Here is a 26,007-nt window from a genome sequence, read left to right on the forward strand (position 1 = left end):
AAACTTACACGTCTTCATAATTTGATGTGCATTGTCAAAGAGAGTTGACAGATTGGACTGTGGAAGACTCCAAAAAAAATTTAATTTATATTGTGAGGACTAAAAGTGGGGTGTTCTGACCTTTCTAAAGTATTTACTACCTGTCAGAAAATAATAAAACTTTAGAAACATTTTAAACATGGGTGTGAGAAGTATTTTCTAAGCCCTCTTTACAGAGTGAAAATCTGTTCATAGCTTCTTTGTTGAAGAATCACTGTTCCTAAGAGAGTTTCACCAGAGAAACACAATTTTATGAGCTCCACTTCATGTTCTTCAGTGAAGGAATTAGAATGGAATCAGTTCAGCTGAAGATGTTTAGACCAGGGCCCATTATGGCCTCCCAGGCAAAGTCTTTTTTTTTTAAGGCCCTATCTGGCTAAAAATTTCCAGCCTACCAATTTACATTATTACTCTTGAAAATTGTAAGCTGAATTTTCATTTTCATAAGGTTGCACTCGAGGCCCTCTGGCCATGCTCGGGTAGACCCATGCATCAAGACTGCACTGGTGTAGATACCCTGCCATTAAGCTTGAACATTTTGGTCATATGCTTGTGAAAAATCAGCATGCACATTGCAATTTACATGGAAAACATGCAAACATCCTCTCTAGTAGGGATTGGAGTGTTAGAAATTGTTTTTTTTTCCCTCCCTCAATTTGATTTCTATCTCTTTACTAAGACACTTTTAAAGTTCTATAGCTTCCTGATGGGTAGTCAAGGCTGTAGACAGCTCAGAACACATGAACTTTGAGATTATTGACACCCTGCATTTGAGAAGTGATCAAGACGCAAGTATGCATATGGTAAAAAAAAAAATTATAATAATAAATGAAACACATGAATGATGCAATAGGTGATCAAATTCTATTGTTGTCCAGACTTGTACTTGCAGAATTAATTTCAGACTATAAAAACATTGGTATTCTTATTTTGCAGTGGTGGTATGAGTAACTTGCTGTACTACTGCTCACTCCCGGAGACACACACTCCATTGGTTGGTGAGCCACATCAGGTCCTCATGCGCATGTATGGACAGATACATGATGAAATGGAAGCGACCGTCACTGAAAGTGTGATTTTTATGATGCTATCTGAGCGAAAACTCGGGCCAAAGCTTTATGGCATATTTCCTGGTGGGCGCCTAGAAGAATACATTCCAGTAAGTTTAAAGTATTTTTATGATACTGAATTTTTGTGGTGTAATTTTTTTTCATGTATACACAGTATATTTTTTACATACAAACACAAAGGCCACAACTGGCAAATTTCCCAACAAGGTGGTGATTATGCCTATAAAAAATATGAATGTCAAATACAACCAAAAGATACAGCAACCCAATATAAAAGCATATATCGCCAAAAAAATGTTATTAATGTATAATACAAGGCCCATAAAAAATATAATAGTTGTCTTATCTAAGTATGCATAGCTTCTTGATTTATCCCATGTTTATCCTACTTCTTTTTAAAATGTATCAATGGTGTTAGAATTCATGACCCCTGGAGGTAACTATTCCATTTATTAACAACCCTATTAGAGAAAAACTCCCTGCTACACCACAACCTGGAGTTGTTCCTTGGTAAACAATACTGGTGTCCCCTTGTTGACACAGTCGATTGATAGTGTGTTAATAATTGATGGTTCATAACATCCATCCCATAGAAAATTTCAAACACTTCAATCATATCCCCTCCTCCAATACTTGTGTTCTTCCTATGTAAACGTATTCAAGAAATCAAATCTTTTGTCATAGCTCAAGCCTTGTGTGCCAACAAGAACATGCATAGCTCTTCTTTGCACTCCCCACCCCCAACCGAGTCTATGTCCCTCTATAGGTATGATCACCAAAACCTTCTCCCAAAGCCTATACAAGCTCTTTGATGCCTGATACGTCAAGTGAAATAGTTCTGGACATCTAAAGTGCTGCTGTGGTGGTCGAGTGGTCTTAGTGATGTACTCACATCATGAGGATCCGGGTTCAAACCCCATTGGTGTGAATGCAAGGAGATCTTATTAAAAAGTCTCACTACAAGAGGTTTACAATGGTACAAATGTTTCAGTCATTACACTTCACTCATAGTTTGGAATATAGATGGCAACTCTATAACAAGCATTACACGGGAAGCAAACTTCTCGTAGGTCCACAACACATCTACGCACAGCTTCCAGCGAGGGCCAAGTATTCTTTGACCACCCACTAAAACCTTTTCATTGAGACAGTGGTAAGCTATGATGTGGTTAGGAGGAGGAGGGTATCTAAAGCAGTTGTCTGAAATGTGTTGATTGCAACACCTGTTTCAACTGATCGCCAGTTTTTTTTTCTGAAATTTCTTTAATCCTTTCCTTGCCACTAGGACATATGTGTCCCATACAGGTTCTAAAATTGGTAATGAAAGGGTTAAAAAAAATCCTTGCAATAAAAATTGAAACAATCATCAATTATGATATATAATGATTCTTGAGAGACTGGAAAAACATATCATCATAAAACATTTAACGTGATAGATAAAAAATGTATATATATGTGTGTGCATGTGTGCTTTCTAAAAAAAGAGCAGAGAAAAATATCATTGCATATGTGATTATTGTTATCAGGATCTTTGCTGTTTATCAGAAGAAGAAATAGCTGAAGGCTCTCATCACACATCAACAATGATCTTTGGTAAACTAAATGGTCATTAAGTGGATTACTGGTTAAGTTTGGTGGTTGTTCTCTGTGCTAAAGGACATGAAAACTTGCACAATCTCTGCTCAATCCAATAAATGTGGTTATGAACGTTCTGGACATTTATAGTTGGTTGTGAAAAAAAACCATTAATATAATAATATTCATTTACTGTCATGAGCAGCCATAATCCACAGACATACATATATTTTCTTTCCTAAACAAGCTTTTAAAAGCAACTGTTAAATTTTTAAATAAGTGCCAAGAATCTTTTTAAGCTGAAAAATGATATGGTTTTTAGCAATTTGATTTGGTTTTTTCCCCATGACATAGGCACGTGCCATGACCTGTGATGAATTGAAAGACGCAGACATATCAGCTAACATAGCCAGGAAACTCGCCAAAGTTCATTCCTTAAACGTTCCTATTAATAAAGAACCAACTTGGCTTTTTGAAAAAATGTCAAAGTAAGTGGCGTTTTTCCTTTTATATATGACAATTCTGTAGTAATTTCCTTATCGGTCAGTTTGGTTTTTTCTATTGCATTCTTCTGACCATTTGTATGTGAATGCATGCTATAAGGTAGAGTCTTGTCTTCGGAAAAGCTTTTTGCTGGGTTAATTTTGTGAATTTTTAATTTTGTACTCTAATGTTTAATTACTTAGCTGAAACACAAGTATAAAATCTGGTCAGATGGCAAAATGTTGCAAGTCACTTTTCCCAAAAAATTGAGTTCGCATTCTGGAGTCTCATTCGTCAAAATTTTGGAAGGTGACAAAGTTTTGTCCATCTCTTTCGGTTTATGAGGAACCAATGGAGGCAAATTGCAATAAATCAAAAAGCCACAGTATCACATTTTTCCAAAATATTGTTCACAAATTTGTCCTCGTGAAATTTTGAAAAAGACTTATTACTTAAAAATGACTTATTACATTTTGCCATCTGAGCACATATATAACTGCCACGATGGTGGTCAAGTGGGCACAGTGACGGACTGCCATCGCGAGGACCCGGGTTTGAACCCCACTGTCGCCATAGTGGTGGTCGGCTGAAGTTGGGTTTCTGTGGTTCCCAACTTTAGGTGCGAATGTGAGCCAATCTCCCTGTTAAAAAGTCTCTCCACAGAGAGCAACAGGCCTACAACGATACAATTATTCAATCATTACACTTCACTTATAGTTAGAAAAATTGATGACTGATGGAAGCACTACACACAACAAGCATTACACAGAAACAAACTTCGCTTCAGGTTCGCTGCACATACATACATAGTCCAACATGTACTAATTTGTTAGAAGTTCTGCAGAGGAATATGGACAAGGTGCGTTTGTGCTTCAGTAGTAGTATAATATAACCAACGTTACCATGACATTTGTGATATACTGGATACACTCTGCATAGATACCCCAAGAAACATTTCGAGTGAACCGTCAACTTGTCAGAGTAAGTTACTACAATTTAACTGTACATGCAACCCTCCTAAGCATTCCTCTGGGAATTTCTAATGCATTGGTACATGTCAGAACATGTTGTGTGAGTATGCACATGCATGGCCCTAATGTATTTAAGTTGTCAGAGTTGTGCTAATTTTGTAGTCTTGCTAGTGCTGCTATCTGTATTTCATATTTTGAAGTGAAGATGGTAAATATTTGAATTTTTTGCTATATAAGTATCCTGCTGCTGTTTGCTCTCTGCTGAGACGCGTTTTCAAATGGGTGATCAGCTTGCTTTTGCGCCTCCAAGTTATAAAATTGCATTGCTTTAGTTACTACTAGCAGTTGGCAAATATTGGGCTCTTTCTTTCCTGCGATTTCTCGTATATCTACTTCAAATGTGTGTAAAACACTCTAAGTGCGAGACACAGATCTAGATGATGAAACAGGAAGTAGAGCTGCGTAAATTACAGTCGATCCCCCAATATAACAAACTCTGATTAAAAAAAAAAATTTCTGCAATTCTTGTACTTATATCAAAATTAACTGAAGCCAGATACAATGATATTTGTTGATTTTATGGATAACAATGTTGGTTTTATCTGATTCTTTAACCTTTAAAAGCGTAACTTTGCATATGTGCAAAGGGTACTTAAAACAGAGATCATATTCTTTGCATTTTCTATTTCGAATTTGCTAGTAAATGTCCAACAGCTCTTTTTTTTGTTGCAAATCATGTGTAGCTGTGATTTTACCAATTAGTTAAAATGTTTTTTGTTTGTTTTTCTTTTTTTTTTTTTTACCTTTTCAACCCAAATTTTTCTTACTATAGTTTTAATCACAAGGAAGGTAGTTATATACACTGCTGGCCACCGTAAATGCAACACCCTGAAGGAAGCATGCAAATAATATGAAATTTACACATGCATTAGCAGAGGTGAGATATGCAAATGGTTAGAATTTCAGCGCAGACGCACATCACACGCGCCTGTGGCGCCACTTCAAAGCGCTATTTAAGGCTTGGAGATTTCAACGATTTGAAGTATGGCAATTGTGTTTTTCTTGTGGTTTTTTCAAAAAAACGATCAATTATGCCTCGTAGAAAACAGCGATCATATTTTGATCAAGTATCCGAGTTCGACAGAGGAAGGATAGTGGCCTACCGAGATTGTGGATTATCTTTCAGGGAAATCGGTAGTCGTGTTGGACGAAACCAAACAACTGTAATGCGGATATGTGATCGTTGGATGCAGGAGGGTACGACGGACCGACGTGTTCGATCGCATCCACCTCAGTGCACCACTTCACGTGATGACAGGCGTATTGTGCGTATGGCAGTGACGGATCGCTCAGCTACATCACGAACCATAGCACAGCACATTCAGTCTGTACCGCATCATCCAGTGTCTGCGCGCACCATTCGACGCCGTTTACAGCAGAGTGGTCTGTCCGCAAGACGTCCATTGCTTCGTCTACCCTTGACGCAGAACTACAGACGTCTCCGCCGCCAATGGTGCGATGAAAGAAGGATGTGGACGGCACAGTGGAATGAAATTGTCTTTACTGACGAGTCACGCTTCTGTCTGCAACACCACGATGGTCGGATTCGAGTCTGGAGACACCGTGGAGAGAGGATGCTGAACAGCTGCGTTATGCACCGCCACACTGGTCCTGCACCGGGTATTATGGTATGGGGCGGTATTGGATATCACTCTCGCACTCCTCTAGTACGCATTGCCGGTACTTTAAAAAGCCAGCGCTACATCTCCGAGGTGTTGGAGCCAGTTGTCCTTCCTTACCTTCAGGGCTTGCCCACAGCCATATTTCAACAGGATAATGCGCGACCACACGTGGCACGCATTGTCCAAAGGTTCTTCGTCAATCGCCAGATTGAATTGCTTCCCTGGCCAGCTCGCTCTCCGGATCTTTCGCCGATAGAAAACATGTGGTCCATGGTTGCTCAACGATTGACCCAGATTACATCCCCAGCTGCCACACCAGATCAACTTTGGCAACGCGTGGAAGCTGCTTGGTCTGCTGTACCCCAAGAACACATCCAAAGTCTCTTTGAATCAATGCCGAGGCGTGTGGCAGCGGTGATCTCCAACAATGGCGGCTACTCTGCTACTGGCAGGAACCACACTTCACAGAAGTCTATAAATTTAATCATTTGATGCTTGGTCAACATGTTATCTACAAAATAAATATTGTTGCGATATCTCTTGTCTTTCTTGGTGTTGCAATTTGGGTGGCCAGCAGTGTATTTGGAATATAATATTACTTCAATACATTTATTTTACGGGAGATTTTTTTAAGGCTGCTTATACATGGCCTGTATAAGCAGTACACTTCAAAACCGATTTTTAAAATGATTTTTCAGGCTTTCTGTAGATGTGTCTTTTAATTATGAAAAAATAAAAATAAATAATAAGCTTCAAAAAAGAGTATTTAAAGGTTAAATAATGTCTTCTCACTGTATGTCACATTCGGTGTCAGCCAGGGGGGTGCCATTCTCAATATTCATTACTATAAACTATGTTATAGTCTTCATGTTTGTGTGATAATTAAAACATAAGCCCACCGGGCAGAAAAAAACTGGTTTTCTTGGTATTGTGAACTCATATACTGTTCAAATTTTGGAACTCAATGCATTCATTATAGCTTTTTTTAGTAGCTTTTTTAAAATAATTTTATTATGATGCTAAGTTGTTTGATCATCCATTGATATTTTATAATGATTTATATTGATTAGGTGGCTAGATTTCACAAAGAACAACATCAGCCTTGATGGTTTGACACAAAAGAACAGGCTGCTTGCCGAAGATCTCCTGAGGCATAACTTTACTGAAGAGCTTACATGGCTGAGGTGAATTCAGTTTATCTACTTTTTTTGTATTGCATCATATTAAAATGTAATTACTCTGTATCTTTCTTTTATCCCCTTTACATTCAGACTTTTTGCAACAAATTTGGACAATATACAGTGGAAATATCAGCAATACATGTAAAAAGTTGTATCACTGTTAACATTGGGAAAATATAGGGAAAAAAGTATTAGCAAAACACGTTTTTCATTCTTTACCATGAGCCACCCTGTTCCAGTATCCTGTGTGTAATAATAAATTTTTTATTCCTCAAACCATGATGAGGGAAAAAGGAAGAAAATATCAATGTTTAGGTGAAGGTAAAAGACACAATTCCAGTTTATAACATTTAAAATGAAGAATATAGGGGAGGATGGTGAGATAAAATAGCAGACATTTCGCCAGATTTATATTGAAATATATTCGTTAAACAAGAATATAAACGGGAAGATGTACGAGAAATGATGGAGCGATCCCATCGAGTGACCGCGTTGGTGCCACCAGATATGAGTGCTTTTTACTCAAACAACCTACTACTTCAAGGGCACAAAGACAGCACCATCTCGCCACAGAGTCTTGAAAAAAAGAGAGCAAATTTGGATGTATTTCTTCTATTCATTCTAGGCTGAAATATCTGACCTGTGTATGTGAAGAGATTGATGATCTGATTCTTGGCAAATTATCACTCGGCCAGATTCCTAAATATTAATTTTTATTCATTTTTTCAGGAGTTTGTTTCCTCAAGCTGGTTCTCCTGTAGTATTCTGCCATAATGATTTACAAGAAGGTAAATATGAGACATGTTTAGGATCATGATATTTTTGGAAACTCATAGGTAACAAACTTGTGCTCATTCTAAATAAATTTTACTTGAGAAAGGCACCTCATGTCTGTAACATGGCATATCCAAAGATTGTATTTTTTCTTTACTTAATCTTTCACTCTCACTAGCACATATCAGGGCCATATAATAAGTACTGTCTCATGACGCATCAGAGTCTATACCAGTTGACGACATTGTCCTGAAAGAAATGATTAATTGCTATTGGCTACCCTGGTATTTTAAGGTAGTACTTTAATTAAAAAGTACTATTGCTGCTGTGGTGGCCAAGTGGTTATAGTGACGGATCCGCATCATGAGGACCCGAGTTCAAACCCCACCAGTGCCACAGTGGTGCTCAGCTGAGGTACTCTTTCTGCAGTTCCCAACTTTAAGGCATGAATGCAAGCTGATCTCCCCGTTAAAATGTCTCGCCACAGAAAGCAACAGGCTTGCAATTATATAATTATTCAGTCATTACATTTCACTCACAGTTGGAAAAAATTAATAGCAGATGCAGCACTACACATACAAATACAAATACAACGCCACAACAGGCAAATTGCCTAACGAGGTGGCTGACTTAAGAACATCATGGATCCCCGAGCCCCTACCTACTACTGCTACACCACACATGCACCTCCCCCCCCCCGGAACCCCCCAACGAATCGGTACATGCGGGAATGTGCGTGTATGTGTAGTGCAACCTGACGTAAAGTTTTTTTGTTTCTGTGTAATGCTTGTTATGTGTAGTGCTGTCATCTGCTCCCAGTTTTACTAACTATGAGTGAAGTGTTATGATTGAATGATTTATCGTTGTAGGACTGTTGCTCTCTGTGGCGAGACTTTTAACGGGGAGATCGGCTCGCATTTGCGCCTTGAAGTTGGGAACCACAGAAAACCAACTTCAGCCGACCACCACTGTGGGGTTCGAACCCGGATCCTCGCATCACGAGTCCGGCATTATAACCACTCGACCACCACAGCGGCATAACGAGCATTAAAAATAGAAACACACACAAACTTCACTTTAGGTTCACAAAATTTACACACACATTTTACATGTATCAATTTGTTAGAAATTCCGTAGAGGAATGTGTATGAGATACATTAAGTAGTAGTTAAAAAGTGTTAAAGCAGTGACACCATGCCCACGTAGCCAAGGTGGCAATGACAACCAACTTCAAATGAATGAGACAGCCCTTACAATATCCCAAATAGGTTCTAAAATTGGCAATGAAAGGGTTAAGGCTTCCAATTCTGCGGAATTGTATATTTTCATGTCAGAACATATAAATATAATATATTGATAGCAGTACAATAAAATTTTCAACATTAACAACTGATTTTATTTTCAGGAAATATCCTAGTTCCAGAGGGATCTGGTGGTAGTGATGATAAAGTTGTTTTTATTGACTTTGAGTACTGCAGCTACAATTACAGGTATGCTTATTTCTTTAGTTCTATCCTCTTTGTGGTGATAATTCCCCTTTTTTTCACTGCTGTGCATATACAGTCAAACCTTGTTAATGAGTCACTCTTGGAAGCGCAAAAATATGACTTAGCAAGAGGAGTGACTCGTTAAGTGGAGTAAGACATAGTTGTGCCAATTCCTGCCCGAGTACAATTCGGACTTCCAAAAAGTGACCCTGTAAGCGGAGTGACGTGTTAACCGGGTGACGCACTAATGAGGTTTGACTGTACATACTAGAGTGGCCCTTAGCTATAGGTAACTCGTGGAACATTAAAAATTTTGCTGATCCCACCCCGTAATCCTGTTCCAATCAACAAAGAAAACTTTCTGCGCAAAATTTTAGCTCAATCGTACAACTGATAGGCGACCCTTAAACTACTTTAAGTTTGAACATAGTAAGCAATGTTAATTCCCAATACGCAATGAGCAATTCTGGTTCAAAAGCTATTCTTCGCTATCTTGACCATTTTTCTTAGAGAAATTTATGAGGGCACATCGAGGCACCCCCAGTAATTGTTTAAAAATATTCTAAATCCAATTTTTCAAAAAAATTTGTCCGAATTCAAAAAATACCCAAAATAACATGAAAAATTTATAATCAAAATAACATGAGAAATATTAAGTTTTTTTATAACACAACTTCTATAAGAGAAACACATTTTTACTTACAGCAACAATTTTTTGAACACCTTTTGAGCATTTGTTAAACTGAAACTGTACTTCTATGATGGATGGTTGATGAGATACAAGCTGCATTAGCACTTAAGGACATCCAGTATACTTTAGGAGCGTGGTGAACTGTGTAAAATAGTGATTCATCAAAGTCAATGCACAGTGTTCATGTCTATACAAGTTCTGTAATTCCTACCCTTTAATTAGATATTCATTTAATCTGTAACTGTAGACTCAATTGTTTTACGAATTAATGTGATTTCAGTTGTAAGAAACAAAAAAAAATTATTTTTCCACAGGGGATTTGATTTAGCAAATCACTTCTGTGAATGGTGTTTTGACTATTCTCTCCCGGAATTCCCACATTTTGTCGCCAAACCTGGAGCTTTTCCTACAATCGACCAACAGGTTTGTAAATTCTTAATATTTCTTTTTCCCAAATGTTGAAATTATTATTTTTGTACACTGACAATACTATCACTGAATTTGAATAAAATGTTTTATTATTAGACATTCCATTTTCAAAAGAACGAAACTTTTTTTTAAAGATCAAGGCATGGTGATCTGTATTTTTTTTCCATCCTCCCTCTTTTCTTCTCTCTAAATTTCACCCACTGATGATATATTTTGTTTTTCTGGAAACGAAAAAAATGATGCTGCTTTGTGTGTCCTATTATTGATTTTCTCTTACCTTCCTACAACTGAAAATTTTAAAAAATTCTAATGCAAGAGCATGTTTTACATTTTGAAGTTCCTTTCTTGAATATGTGTTTGGACTGTTTGCTATAATGATCATGTACCATTTAAAAAAATCCTTACCATGGAAGAAACATGCTGATTTTTAGAAACAGCAGGAATCAGTAACATGAAAAAAATAAGGGGAATTTTTTTTTCAAATACACATATAGTCGAATCTTTATATAACGAATTTGAAGAAACTGGAAATTTTATTCGTTTGATCGAGAAAGTTGTTAAATCAGGGTCAAATTCATAAGAAGTATAAGCACACTCAAAATGACAGAATTTAAAAGCTACTTTGCTTTACTTTGAGGTTGCTGTTATACCATTTCTGACCGAAATTGGAAAAAATATATTAACTCTAGAATAGTCAGAATGCATGAAAAAAATTACTTGATAGAAGTTTGTTTAGTGCATCCATCACTTTTATCAAATTCTGTCAAAATTGTCATTTTTTCTGCTTACTGAAAAATGCTTTTTCTTCAGATGACCCTGCCATTTTTTGCTTGCCACGACACAGCATAAACTTTAAGTAACTTTATTTCTTTTCTGAAATCTAAACATGCAGACAGCACAGAGTTGTGTTTTTTTTTGTATTGGTGTACCCTCGATTGGTCACTAAAACCTCCCTACACACTCTATAAATAGCTTTATTATCTCATTTACTTGAAATGGAAAAGATTCCCCACCCCATCCCTTTTTTTTTTTTTTTTTTTTTTTTTGATGAGGAATAAGGAAAAAAAACAAAATTCAAGGATAGTTTGAAAACAATTTATATAGTGAATTTATATTCATTAAATAGGGGGGGGGGGGGTTTGAAATTTATTTTTGTCAGAATTTCCGAAAAAATTTGTTGAAACAAAGAATTTATTTAATCTGAGCTCATTATATCAGGGTTCGACTGTACTGGTGCATGATGAATATTACTTGATATCTCGCAAAAAAAAACTAATAAAGATGCAGTAGCAAAGATTATATACATTATGTTATATATGTCACATTTCATTGAACTGAAAGAATAGATGGTTTATTAACAGGAAAGTTAATTAAAATAGTTCCTGTTTTTTTGCTTGAGGAGTGACTTAAATCCTCACTGTCAACTACCATGCTCCTTCATGGTATTCCCTCCCCTCTGAACTTCTACTCTTCCTTGCATTTTGTTTAGGCGTAGTGTTTTTGGTGTAATTTGGATAGTACGGTAGATCTTTTTTGAAACTGAAGAAAAGAGAAAAAGGAAGAAGGGGTAATTTATATATATAAATCTATGCATGTTGTGTCCACAGTACCAAGCCCAATCACTTCGTGCATTGCCAGTTTGTGAAGTGTCTACAATTTGGGCACAGGAGGAAAAAAATTCTCAACTTGTAAAAGAGTGTATACAAGGGGGTTATTTCCCTTTGCCTCATTTTACTGGCAAACTTTATTAACATTTATCTTAGAAACATACTTCCACTTAGAAAAAGTATCGTTCATATAAAAAGTTAATTTTTGTATTTTAATAACTATACCAACCGTTTGCCACATGAACATGAATAACAATCTGAGTTCAACACATTTTGGATACTTTTTCTAACTGGAAGAATGCCTGTAGAATTAATGGTTTGCCAGTGAAATATAGCAAGGGGAATTATGTAATCACCTGTATATGATGCCTATACAGTTGAACTTGCTTGACATGAGAATTTCTAAAACCACTTTTTAGTTCTCTGCTTGATCTACCTCAGAAATTTCATGCTTCTTTTTTATTTACAAGTACTTCCAATTAGAAGCGACCAAATAACGTCTAGAACTAATGCTGTGAAAATTTTTGGAATCCATTGAAGTGGATTTTCTTTGTGTAGAAAATATGTAAATGAGGGGGAGTGTTAATCAAAGTAGAACAAATAACTATTATCTATTTAAAACCGTTGGCAGCATTGAATGTCATTTACACATATTTTGTTGAATGTGATCAAAAACTAATGCACGTAGATGCGTATTAACATGTCCCCCCCCCCCCCCGCCTGTCTTTTTCATGTTTTATGACTTATATATTAACCGAAACTCAAGAATAGCATGTGGCATTATAAACATTTAAATTCCATCACAGATTTTATAAGCATTGGTTTAATTCTAGACCTTTTTTTTTCGCTGATCATCTCAACCGAGTTCAACTGTACCATTTGGGGTCGTTCATATCTAAATAGTATTTATGCTGAGGGTGGTGAGATTTTAAGTGTTCATGATCTTCCTCATAATCATGATTTTGAGGCTGAAATTTAGTGATGAGCAAAAGAAAACTTCCTTACCTGCTTTAATCAATCACATAATTGGTTGAGTTCTAATTTTTTCTTAATTTATTTTCAACTTGTCAATCCTAATCTTCTCATCACTAATGATTTGATTATTTGGAGTTTAATGACTCAATCTGTGAATAGATTTTTTCCCCCTATTCTATACGAGTTGCATCAGATATCTTCACAATCTTTTGAAGGATGCTCGGCGAATAAATTCTTCAAATCGGTAGGTTACTAATTTGTATTTCATTTAAAAATTGTTGATATATGCAGAGGATGGTTATAATTAAGCTGAATCTACACAGACCTGTATAGCAGCCGTTCTGGCGGACATATTTCATTGAAGCTTGGTATATATCTAATATTGGCCATGGGGGAAAAGAAAACTGCAATAAAAAAAATTGTTGAATTTTTGAGCACCAGGTGAAAAAGTGGTGCTTGAAGAACAAAAAACGCAAGTTTGTAAACATAAAGCTTCATTTCATGACAATATTTGTTTAATTAGCATTCGTGTGTCAATCGCATGCTCAAATGTGTGTCTCCTCAAAGGTGAAGCACCCGTTGCCGGGGAAATTCTGCTGCAGCATGTCATTTCTACCTTAAATGATGTTTAGAGACCATTGCTTCATGCAAGAAGGTCATGGCGACCCCAAGGGGGGGGGGGTGCTGACAGGGCCCGGGACAATTCTCACCATTTTTTGTTTTTTCATGCTACAAATTAGCTATAGAAGGGACCCAGGATGTGGGAGCCATGAAGGAGGTGCAGCACCCCATATTAGCTGACTAGTGAATGAACTATTTCATGCTCACTTTGAAATAATATCAATCTTAATATCAAGAAGTTTTCCAAGTGACTGGTTGTCTCGTTCTTCAGACTTGAATCCCTATGACTTATGATTGTGAGGGATTTCTGAAAGATCAAGTCTATGGAGGAAGCATACAAAGATTCTGTCTGAATTTAAAGTAAAAGTAACACCATGTTGCTGCAATTCTCCAAGAAACACGGCATGTTACTGTTTAATATTCTAAAATGTATTTTGAGCATGTGATCGACACAAATAAATAGCATGCGCATTCAACAAATACTATTACTTAATGAAGTTCTGTGATGCCAATTCGTGTTTTTTGTTCTCTAAGTGCCACTTTTCCACTTGGAGCAAAAGTTGAACTTTTTTTATTGCAGTTTTCTTTTGGTCCACATACTTCTCCATCTTCTCCACGGTCCATATACGTAGGTATATACCAAGTTTCAACAAAATGCATCCACCAGAACAGGTGCTACATGGGTCTGAGTAGCATCAGTTTAATTATAGCACCTGTACATATACACACCAAGATATAATACTACTTGCATATTACTGCCATTCACGTTGCCGAACTTTTTACCCTCTGTGGTGTCTCTGAATGATTGCAGTGTTTGGTGTTTCACATTTCATCCTCTTGAGAGTCACTTGTGATCATTAAAACTTGACTCTAACGAAGAATTCACTCGAATCATCAGATTTACGGTAAATGAAAGAAAAACAGTGGCCATTTTTTGTCAAGTGTATTTCCAAAAATTGTAAAGTACATTATTACAGAGTGCTGCTGGAAAGCGAAGCAATGCCGATAGTGTAAATGTTTATGTCACGCTCGTGAAGAGATGGATCATCTGTACAAGAGCAACTTCGCTAAAGTGAATATGTATGTATTTTTCTGTTGGAATTTTAAACATTGAAATTGATGTTAAAAAAAACAAAATAAATAAACCCATGCATCAGTATGAAATTTCATAAATATAATTTATATCTGTTTAAACTAATGTGACATTATAACGGGGTAATTACTTAACCCTTTCAGCGGCAATCCCAAGATATCTCGTCAAACCTGATCTGCTTTATTTCAGCCACCCTGAAATATCCCCCCTTCTGAAAATGTGTTGAAGTTATTTTTACTGTTAAAACGTATTTTCCATCCCTCCAATCAATTTGGGCAGAGTCAGCTGTTGTTCAGGATCAGATAATGTCGCAAGGCTGTGGGTCTGAACATATTTAGTATAAAGAAAACATTTCTCAATTAATACTCAATCTGTATTGTGCCGCTCATTAATTTTATTACTTATTTAGTTAATTACACTTCTGATCATAGCCAATTATTCCTTAACAAACATAATCAATTTCTCATCTATATTTTGTGTCAACACGTATGGCACTCACTCACATGCAATCAATTGTTAATAACAGAAATATTTGACCAATCGCCACCATGGTCTCTTTGGGTAATTGTGATACGTCACATATATATTTCCCTCACACACAGGAACTCACTTCACATAATTCACATAACGACTCGCATGATACATATTCAAAGCACCTTTAGCACTCACATTTTAAACTTAACTTTCTTGTGGTCCCTTTAATCTAGATTCACATAATTTTCTTTGTCTCCTTATTACCTCACCCTAAACATAAAACGCCTTTGTTTTAGGGAAAATCCAGATGTGCCTTAGCACCCTGATCTTACATTGTCCTGAGGCAAGTGAATTCTTTTTTTTGCCTAAGGCTATCGAGGGAGATAACTTTTGTTTTTGGTTCCTTTGTTTGAGCGAAAAACTAATGCGATTGGTTGGACGAATTGTGAAAAATATTTACATTTATCTGGCTATTCAGCAAGTCACTCAAACTGGTAAAACCTAGATCTCAGTGGTGAATCATGAGGTGATAAATTAGGTGTCTTTCTGATGGCAGAGATATTTTGAAAAACAAGGCATGTTATGGCTGGAGTGGTTTTATGTCATGATTATGCTTTCACATATTGCCGTCAATGTTGTTGATGGATCCCAGCAAGTTATATCTAATAGAAATAAAATGAATGCACCAGTTTCTCAATGTGGGAAGATAAATAGCGAGAAAAAAAACTGTTTCCCCAATTCTTTAAGCACTGCAAAGAAATATACGCTCAGTGTAAATAATACAAAAAATATCCAAATACATATTTCTTTCTAGAAAGCCACACACTTTATGGTGGGTGTCTTTGTATCATGGTGAGAAAAATAAAGGTGATGGGTGAAGTAAATTTTCTTGTTGCGGGGGGGGGGGAGCAGTTATCAGCTTGCAATCAAAAAAAAAAATTCTTGAAAATATGTGACAATTTGTGAAGGTTTTGAATTTCAAATGTGGCAGTTTTAATGCGGATCAGGAAAATTTTATAAGCTGCTTTAAAGGGCTAATTCCTCTTGCCGCATGTTACTGGCAAACCTTTGATCCAAGCAACATACTTCCAATTAGAAAAAGCATCCAATCAACATGTAGAACTCTGATACGTCATTCATATTGCTAGCGGTTGTATAGTTATTAAAATATGAAAATTTAATTCTCATACGGAAACTCTGTTCTCAAAAATCGCACTAGGAAGTTATTGCCCTGTCTCTCCTGATGCCAAATAAATAAAAAAAAAAATTCCATGTTTCTAAGGGCAATATTAAACAGATATTTGAATTTGAGTACAGGAGTAGTGTTGCTGAGGATATCGTCCCGAGAGATTGGAAACTGGCTAACGTTGTTCCGATATTTAAGAAGGGTAGTAGAGAAGTGGTGTCTAATTATCGTCCAGTGAGTTTGACGAGCTCCCTCTCGAAAATTTTGGAAATTATCATCAAAAGGCAGTCAGTTTGTGAAGTGGATAGACGAGAATAATGTATTGTCGGATAATCAGCATGGGTTCAGGAAGGGGAAGTCATGTGTAACTAACCTCCTTTGCTTCTATGATTACGTGACTAAGGCTTTGGGTAAGAGCAAAAATGTCGACGTTGTTTACCTTGATTTCCAGAAGGCATTCGATCGGGTCCAACATGGCAAACTCTTGAAGCGTTTACACGAGATTGGAATAGGGGGCAACTTGCTGAATTGGATAGAATCGTGGTTAAGAGATAGGTCGCAACGAGTTATGGTGAACGGGGAATTCTCTGGTTGGACAGACGTCACAAGTGGAGTTCCTCAGGGAAGTGTCCTTGGCCCCATACTTTTTTCACTTTTTATCGATAAACTCGATCAGGGTATCGATGGAATTACTAGCAAATTCGCAGATGATGTGAAGCTAATGGGGGTAATCGGAAATGAAAGCGATAGGGAGTTGCTCCAGACCAACTTAAACAAGATTGCAGCATGGGCAAATGAATGGAGCATGACGTTTAGCGTAGATAAGTGCATGGTCGCTCATTTTGGTTCGAACAACCCACGGTTCTCTTACGAGTTGAATGGTGTCACTATCCCGGATGCAACTAGAGTCACCGATTTGGGAATTCTCATTGACGAGCGACTTAAGTTTTCTGAACATTGTTCAGCGGTTGTCAAAAAATCGAATAGAATGCTTGGTCTCATTTTCAAAAAGGTCTCTTTGCGTTCTCCTAAAGTCATTCTTCCGCTTTTTCGAGGCTTAGTTCGTCCTGGACTGGAGTATGCCGTAAGGTTTTGGAGACCATACCTACAGAGGGACATAGACTTGGTTGAAGGGGTGCAGAGAAGAGCTACGCGTGTCCTTATTGGCACACAGGGCTTGAGTTATGAAGAAAGACTTCATTTTTTGAATATGTTTACATTGGATGAACGCAGGTGTCGAGGAGATATGATCGAAGTGTTCAAAATTTTCAATGGGATGGATAGGATGGACCATGAACTTTTAGTACACCGCCAATCGACTGCTTTTACAAGGGGACACCAGTATCGATTGGTGAGGGACAATGCAAGGTTATGGTGTCGCAGGGAATTTTTCTCCAATAGGGTTGTTAATAAATGGAATAGCTTACCCCCGGAGGTAGTAAATTGTAACACAATTGACACGTTTAAAAAGAAATACGATAAACATGTTGGGGTAAATCGAGAAGCTATCCATTCTTAGAATAAGACAACCATAAGTATTCTTTATGGGCATTGTATAATATTTTATCATGTGTATATATTGTTTGTAATTTGTGTTAATTGCATTTTTAATTGGGTTGCTGTATTTTTGAAACATATGACAACCATATTTTTATGGGCATCTTTTTATCAGCCACCTCGTTGGGCATTTTGCCTGTTGTGGCGTTGTATTTGTATTTGTATTTGTATTTGAAAATTGGAGGAAAAAAGGTTCGGAAAGAACAACAGCATGAATTAAGACAAGAAGCATTATTTGTTAGTTTATGCTGTTTTCCCCCAACCTTCTCCACGATTTTTGAATTCAAATATCTCTACAAATGTTGCCCTTAGAAACATGGAAGTTTTTATTTTCTTCAGCAGCGAGAGAAAGGGAGCAATAACTTTCTAATTGAGTTTTGAAGGACAGGGATTTTTATAACTATACAACCCCTGGCAACAGGAATGATGTATCGGAGTTCTACACATTACTTGGATACTTTTTCCTAATTAGAAGTATGCCTCTAGAGAGAGAGAGAATTAACAGTTCACCAGTAAAATGCAGGAGGAGGAAATCAAGTATAAAATTAAACAGGGTGATTATACTATTCTGTAATTACCCTGTATAAGCTATAAGGATACTGTTCCCATTAAAAAATCATAGATTCTCATGACTTTTATGTTCAGACTTTTCATGACTTATGTTTGGTCAATTGGCCTGTAGGATTTAATTAGCCATTATGAAAAATTTTTAAATAATGAATTTTTATATTTTTTAACATTAGATAATGATTATTGTCAGAAATGTCTGGATTGTGAGGTTTGAGGGAGAAAAACATGCAACGAAACGAGACATTAAAAGATTGCATAGGGACCATCGCAACTAAGGAAATGTAAATCTGAATTTACTCTATAAGTTGGGTGTGATATGCCAATATAAAATGCAGAGTTTTAAAGTGCATGGCAGTATGAGTGTATTCAAAAATATTTTCATTGCATGTGAGGAATTCCTTCCCAATGTCAACTTGCTTTGTTTTTTTTTTGTGATAAAAATTCGCCACTGTATTGATATCGTGTGTTGTGATGAGCATTTACAATAGATTGATCATAATACCTTTAAAAAAACATTAACTCTTCTTCACTTCGTAATATGGTGGCTACAATTTTCTATGTTCTTTTACTTTTATCAGCATCTTGGACCGATATTTACATTTTAGACATTTAAATTTTATTGCATATTTATGTATTCTCTCAGATTCTCCAATTGTTCTAATTAATTAGGTTCTAAAACTTTCTTCCTCGTGAATGGTTAAAAAAATGTTGGGGGTGGGGGGAACAACTTTTATTCACATAGATTTGTATATTTCTTTACTTCCCTTCAGTCGCCCTAACCTTTCCACTCCCAAAAAAAGACTGAAATAAATCTCTCTTTTCTTCATTGTGGTGTTTGTACCAATGTTTGATTCCAAGAAACTCATCACATAGTTTGTTCAAAAAGTATTCAACCATAATTTTTCGTGCGTGAACCAATGAAGCTTTGGGGAGGCATGGTTTGGTGAACGTATGTAGGCAATCTTAGTGGGCAAGCTTGAATTTTTTTTCCCCTGCCTGCAGAAGCTGTCAGTGGGTTGGCAGATCGCCAATAAATGAAAAACATGTAAGTGGCTACCTTTGCATTTTCGTTTTTGACAAAATGGCAGTAAAAACTTGAATAGTGCTACTGCATCTATCTATCTTTCTTTCTTTCTTTCAAACTGAACACAACTCTGGTCTATTGCCATGAGGAATTTACTACAGATTGAGTTGCACCAGAAGTGTGTGTACCTAACAGTTTGAAAGCGTATATAGCAGGGTCGTAAAAACCCCGCAAAAATGGGAAAAATTGAATTTCCTTTTTCCACAACCTCAAAATATCTAATTTAAACATGTATCTGTATCCATTATGTGTACATCTATATTATGTCTAAATATACATTTTTGGTGCATATTAAACTATGTACAGGATGGGCAAAAAGTCTAGACACTTTAAAAATTCATTAAAAACCGGAAAAATAACCGAAAAAAAAAAGATTTCCAGGGTTAGCATCGATAGGTCACAGGAATTTTTTTAAGACAGAAAAAAAAGCCAGCCGATAGGTCGTGCTGACATAAACAAGTCAAAGAAAAAGTACGCAAATAATAAACAGAATGCTTCCAAGTTGTTTATTACAGCAGTATGTGTTCCATATGACCACCATCACACGGGAATAACACATTGCAGGCGAGCCACAAATCCAGCAACGGCAGATAGCAGCAGGTTCACATACACGGTTTACAATGGTGAACTGGTTGTGGAATAGAAACGCGAGTTTGTATAACCGTCTCATTTGCATGTTTCCACCAAAATCTCTAATACCAGCTCCACCTATTGGCTGTTTTTAGAGTTATTTATTTTTTCCCCTGCCTTTAAAAAATCCCAGTGACCTAGCGTTGCATACCTGCAAACCATTTTTTATTTCGGTTATTTTTCTGGTTTTTATGAATTTTTAAAGTTTTTACTGACTTTTTGCTCACCCTGTATTTGATCAATAAAACTGACCATACAAAATAAGAAAATAATTGTTCACACGCAAAAACCACCCACTTCTGCATAATCGTATCTGAACCTTGAGTTGTATGCAGAACTGTAGCAAGAAGATTGTTTGTGGTAAAATAAATGAATTTGGATAATGAAAATTCTGAGAAATCGGGATGGTGCCTGAATTTTTTTATCTCTAAATTTTTCAAACCACATTTTGGAATACATAAACTAACCTTAAACTTAAATTTTAACCTGAAAGCAACACATTTTCTTTGAAAACAATTTTCTCCAAAAAAAAACTAATTTTCCCCAGAAAAAGCCAGCTGGGAGGGAATGGGTATCTACCCAGGGAGCAAATTTGACAACCCTGGTATATAATGTTTGTGAATTTTTAGTACTGCCATCTATACTTAAAATTATGGATGAAGTGTAATGATTGAATATTTGTGCAGTTGTAGGCCTGCTGGTCTCTGCAACTAGAATTTTCAACGAGGGAGATCGGCTCGCATTCGCGGTTGAAAGTTGGGAACCCCACAGAAAACCAACTTCAGCCGACCGCCACTATGGCAGAGATGCCAATTGCAACACAGAACCTCTTAATAGTACCCCTTTGGCGATGATTATGCCATGCAGTGTGTACTCGTGATTAGCCACATTACTGAGCCGAAGAACACGGTCAGCATAACTTTGACATTACATCTGGAAGACAGAATCATCAGTCACAATAGAATGAACGCATGCAATAATGCTGATGCTTGTCTTGTTTGCAAGTTCTGTGATTGCGATTCCATGATTCTGCATCTCCTAAGTTTTCACTTGGTCAATAATTATTTCATTCCGTGATGTTGAGGGCCTACCAGAATGTGCTTTACTCTCTATTGATGTGCGGCCATCTTTGAAGCAGTTGTACCATTCCTTTATTGGTGTGGTGCCTATTTATTCATCTCCAAAGGTCTATTAAATCTTGCGGATTGTTTCCTCTTGGGAATCATAAAGCTTCATACAAAATTTAATGCAGTAGTTTTGTGTTCAAGTTTCTCCTGCCGTTTTTTGTTAAAAACAGAAATGCGGCCGCGATCCACCAACGACTAGCAACTTCTGCAGACGGGAAGAAACACAAACATGCACACTAGGATTGTCTATACTTTCACCAAATCACACCTCCCTAGCATACACGAAAAATCATGGATACTTTTTGAACAAATCTTGTGTATAATATACTGCAATTTAGTTTTTTTGACAATGTTTTCCCCCTACAATCTCAATTATAAAAAATTGCTTTATTCACCAAAAGAATATTAGTTGCCGATACAATTTTGTATGTTTAGTGGAATCAATTGTGCACAAATTGAAGTGTCCGATTGAATAATTACAAGCACTTTATTGAAATTTTTTTCATCTTGTTATATATATATATATATATAGTCTTGAATATTTCTGAGTAAAATGGTTTATTTCGAATTTCTTCCCCTCCCCACTAGTGTTTATACAATCACCAGTTATCGAAATATTGTTTCGAAGTTCTAAAATTTTAACAGTTGATCACTGTAGAAGTGACCAATGATAAAGGCAAATAATGGACAAAAAAACGATGAATTCCCTTTGTGGAAATTTGAATGAATTAAAAAATGTCTTGAATTCTTCATCAACTTTCTGAATGAAATTTTGTGTTTTACCTTGTTATTTGTGTATATCATAGGTATCTTCTACTGTGTTAGCTTCAGGAAAAGGAGTATCATTTTCCCACTGTTGATGATCCTGTGAAATTTGTTTATTCATATGCATCAATTTTCTTGAAAAAATTTAACTCTTTCTCCCATTTTTTTTTCTTTTTAATTCCAGCGGAATTTCATCCGTTCATATCTGAGCAATGTAGAAAAGTCAGTTCCCAATGAGACTTCAGTGGTTTTAGATGATGATGTGGACACGGAAGAACATATCTTGAAGGAGGTCATGTATTTCTCACTCGCCTCTCACTTTCTATGGACCTTGTGGAGCATTGTCAACGCTCAGAATTCGCAGATCGAATTTGGCTACTGGGTAAGTGTCTGTTATCTTTTATATTGAAGGCATTGCTCTATATACTGAACAATACAAAGTTTCTTTGTCCGGAATAAAAATAATCATTCTTTATGTAGTTTGGTGTGCTGAACACATATTTAACCATAAAGAAGCTGGAGTGGCTACGGTTTTCTCTGAATTTACATGTTTAGTACTCATATAATAACACATTCAAACCATAACAAGTACATAAAGAACAAAATAAACATGCAGAAAAACAACACAAATATGTAGAAACTTCACCAATATATAGAGGCAAAATCAGTCCTGTAGTACACAAAAAACATAACACGAATACATAGAAACAGAAATACATTACAGCATAATACCATATATGCTTGTGTATAAGCTGAACCCCCCCCCTCACTTCAGGACTATCACAACCATAATAAATTGAAAAGCAGTCCATATTAGAGAGGGTAAAATTTTTTTAATATTTTCATGTCTTCAGTTTTGTTCATCACGTTATTGATACAATTTTAGCAGATTTAATGATGATCTCAGTGGAAACAATTCCATGGCCCCGTGAACCCGCTGGCACTCGAGGCCAATGTTGGATTTTCGTTAAGGCACATTTTTTTTTTGCTGTTTCTGTGATGTTTGGAACTCATCCATTCAGTCTATATAAGTTCTTTAAATAATCTTCAAAAGATCTTTTTAAAGATTATTTTACTAATCTTTGTTGATGCTCGACATGTTGTAAAATCGGCTTAAGTCCACCGAGTATCAAAGCCAACAACGTTTTTGATTTTTTTGCTTCGGCTTTAACATCATCAGTCCTGTGGGGTTTAAGCATAGCTACGAAAATCACTCTTCTGATTTATTATTATTATTCCACTATCTGAAGTACTCAAATGACGTCACAGATTTTCAAGCTAGGTGTGCGAAGGCCATGCAGCTGTTAGTCATATATATTTGGTAAAGTGGGGAGAGGTCAATATTTTCTTCTCAAAAACTAACCCGTGTATAAGCCGCCGCCCCCCCCCCCTCAAATTACAGAAAAAAAATTTCAGCAAAAAAACTCGGCTTGGTAGTTTATTTATTGGCATCTGACACGCTACTCTTATGCATTGTGCTTGTACTGGACATAAGGATCATCTCTTACAATTCCACTAGTAGTCAGTCAGCATGTAGGTTGACTATTTTCCTGGTAACGTTGTTATATGGTCCTTACCCCTTTTTCACTGTACAATAATGTTCGCTATTAAACACTTCTTGACTGTTAGCAAGGTAATATCTCATAAACAGGGGCCAATAATACTTTTTCATTATGATATTCCTGTTCAGCAGGTCAAAATCATTCGACATTGTATATTTTCTTGCAAAACAAAATTTCATTGTTGCCTAGTATTATAGCTTCTGTATTAAGTCAGCGGAAATTACATTCACTCCATAATGTTAATTCCTGATGATCAATTTTCTATGTATGTAAATGCAATTATTTTTATGTCTTACTTTTTAGGAATATGGCAAGGCAAGACTCGATGCCTATATTAAAGCAAAACAAAATATTCTTCGGATGCTGCCAGCAAATTCTGTCCAGCGATAGTTCTTAGTATGCGTTATCTATCATGGAGTTCTTTCATTCTCTCTGAAAAGATTCACATTTCCACTTCTTATCGCAGGAAAACATGCATTCTTTTATGTGTCGTTCATTCCATGTGGATTCATGATATTCTTATGCACAAGTGCCATCAAACATATTCTGTGAAGTATTGTTATCAATTTTACTTGCACTTATTCTATGAAACTCTATTTTTCTCTCTCTGTTAGTATCTTTCGGGAACTACGATGACCATAAGTACTTGAGTATGACCTTGTTTATTAATATATATATATATTTTTTTCAAATTAGTAGCTATATATGTATATAATCATGAAAGCATAGCTCTTAAATCACTGCTGCACTCGTGATAATTAAAATTCATTGCTGTTAATTAGACCTTCCATAATTTAAAACACTTATGGGCGATTTGGTTCAAAATGAAAGCTACAACTTTTTTTTTACTTAATTCGACACAAAATAGACTTGTGTGGAATAAAAAATGGCACTTTGACGAATAAAGATGCCCCCCTGAAAGTTCTCAACTATTGCATGTAGTAATACTCTGTGTGGACATTGTAATCATTATTTACTGCAAGTTTTCATTTATGGCTCTTACCCACAGTTCTGATCGCCATCCATTCTATTTAAATAGAAAGTTCTTCCATGTAGCTGTATAGGTCCTTATGGTATTTCAATCCTATATATATGTTAACGAGTTATCAGGAGAGCAATACATCAATTAATCAGAGAAATGTGACGATTTATGTTTTTCGCTAGTAAAACAGTAAGAGATTTAAGATGGCAATTACTGTAGTGTGCATGATAATCGATCAGAGGTGCTATATGTCAGGTGAATTTATTGAAATATCGAGGGTGTATTTCTAATGTGCTATGTGGACAAGCTGTTTATGGTACCTAGATGTTTTCATGCTTGTACTTTTTGATTCGTTATGTGGATCATTTCTCAGTCTTTTTCAAAACACAACACTGATATGATTGATCGCAACAATCATGTTCTCTGACAAATGCGCTGACTGGGCTGGATCCCTATGAGATGGAATTCACTATTTATGAAATGCTATTGATATGGATTGATTATTGCTGTCTGTTAAAATGAAAACACTGAAATGAATTCTAAATTTAAACAATAAAACTGCTCATATGTGAGGACTTAACTTGAGAGGGGATGGAATTTTAAGTATAAATAATATTATTTTTAAAAGTTCATGCCATTGAGTAACTTTCCTTCATATTTCAGTCGAGTTATGTCTCCAACTGTGGGAAAATTTTCATTGGTCTATTATACTTAAGCCTTTTTTTCTACTTTGATTAGTTCTCGAATCTATAAGTCAGTAGTTATTTCATATATTCTGGACCAAGCTTATGCAGGTGCAAAGGTGGTGGCTTGCTGCACACTGGGCCATAAAAAATGGATTAAGATGCATAGATTACATATTTTGTTTTGACTTTGGCTGCCAATAGTTCGAAATTATATCAGTTTGTAACTTAAGCTGCCAAGTCCTCCTGAATGCTCCAGAATTTCTATTCAGTCTCTCGGACTCCTCCTGGAAAATTTGTATTGTTCCTGAATTCTGTCTGTGATTCAAAAAAATCACTTTTTTTTGAGGGAAATTATTCCCAAAGAAAAAATTGCCCAATAAAAGACCATTACCCTACCCCACCAAAAAAAAAAAAAAAAAATTTCAAAAGTGTTGTGTAAATTTTTGCTTCAAATCACAAAGAAATGTTTGATTTTGACGGAGAAAAGTGAAAATTCGCCAAGCAGCCAGCGTCAGTTTGACCTTTTGACATTGGAATCAGAAAGATGACCGGCACTTTGAATTTCTAGACGTCCTGTTGAGTTAGTCATTTTTTTGTGAAAAATTAGGAAATTGCATTGTCATTGAAACAGATTCATTGCTCGCTTTGCCACAGCTTTATTTGATTGATTCTTTTGTGCAAAATTTTGCAAAGATTCCCATATTGT

At 36.2% G+C, this 26,007-nt stretch overlaps 1 protein-coding gene across 3 annotated transcripts in view; it reads left to right on the forward strand.

Moving 5' to 3' along the window:
- Window positions 1-25,703, forward strand: part of LOC149084633 (choline kinase alpha-like) — a 57,968-nt gene extending 32,265 nt beyond the window's left edge. The window contains exons 3-10 of one of the 3 annotated variants that reach the window (XM_089235025.1): window positions 976-1,198; window positions 3,039-3,172; window positions 6,891-7,004; window positions 7,731-7,789; window positions 9,181-9,265; window positions 10,268-10,376; window positions 22,256-22,453; window positions 23,937-25,703. In XM_089235025.1, coding sequence (XP_089091151.1) covers window positions 976-1,198; window positions 3,039-3,172; window positions 6,891-7,004; window positions 7,731-7,789; window positions 9,181-9,265; window positions 10,268-10,376; window positions 22,256-22,453; window positions 23,937-24,023 — 1,009 coding nt within the window. In that variant the 3' untranslated portion in view covers window positions 24,024-25,703. Of the gene's footprint in view, window positions 1-975; window positions 1,199-3,038; window positions 3,173-6,890; window positions 7,005-7,730; window positions 7,790-9,180; window positions 9,266-10,267; window positions 10,377-14,562; window positions 14,666-22,255; window positions 22,454-23,936 lie in introns of those variants that run through there. The other 2 variants (XM_089235026.1, XM_089235024.1) reach the window with 2 other exon arrangements.
- Window positions 25,704-26,007: the final 304 nt, after the last annotated feature.

The sequence above is a fragment of the Pholcus phalangioides genome, unplaced genomic scaffold, assembly GCF_987345545.1.
Source record: "Pholcus phalangioides strain wild (caught in Gottingen) unplaced genomic scaffold, Ppha-v1.0 ptg000008l_1, whole genome shotgun sequence".
NCBI lineage: Eukaryota > Metazoa > Arthropoda > Arachnida > Araneae > Pholcidae > Pholcus > Pholcus phalangioides.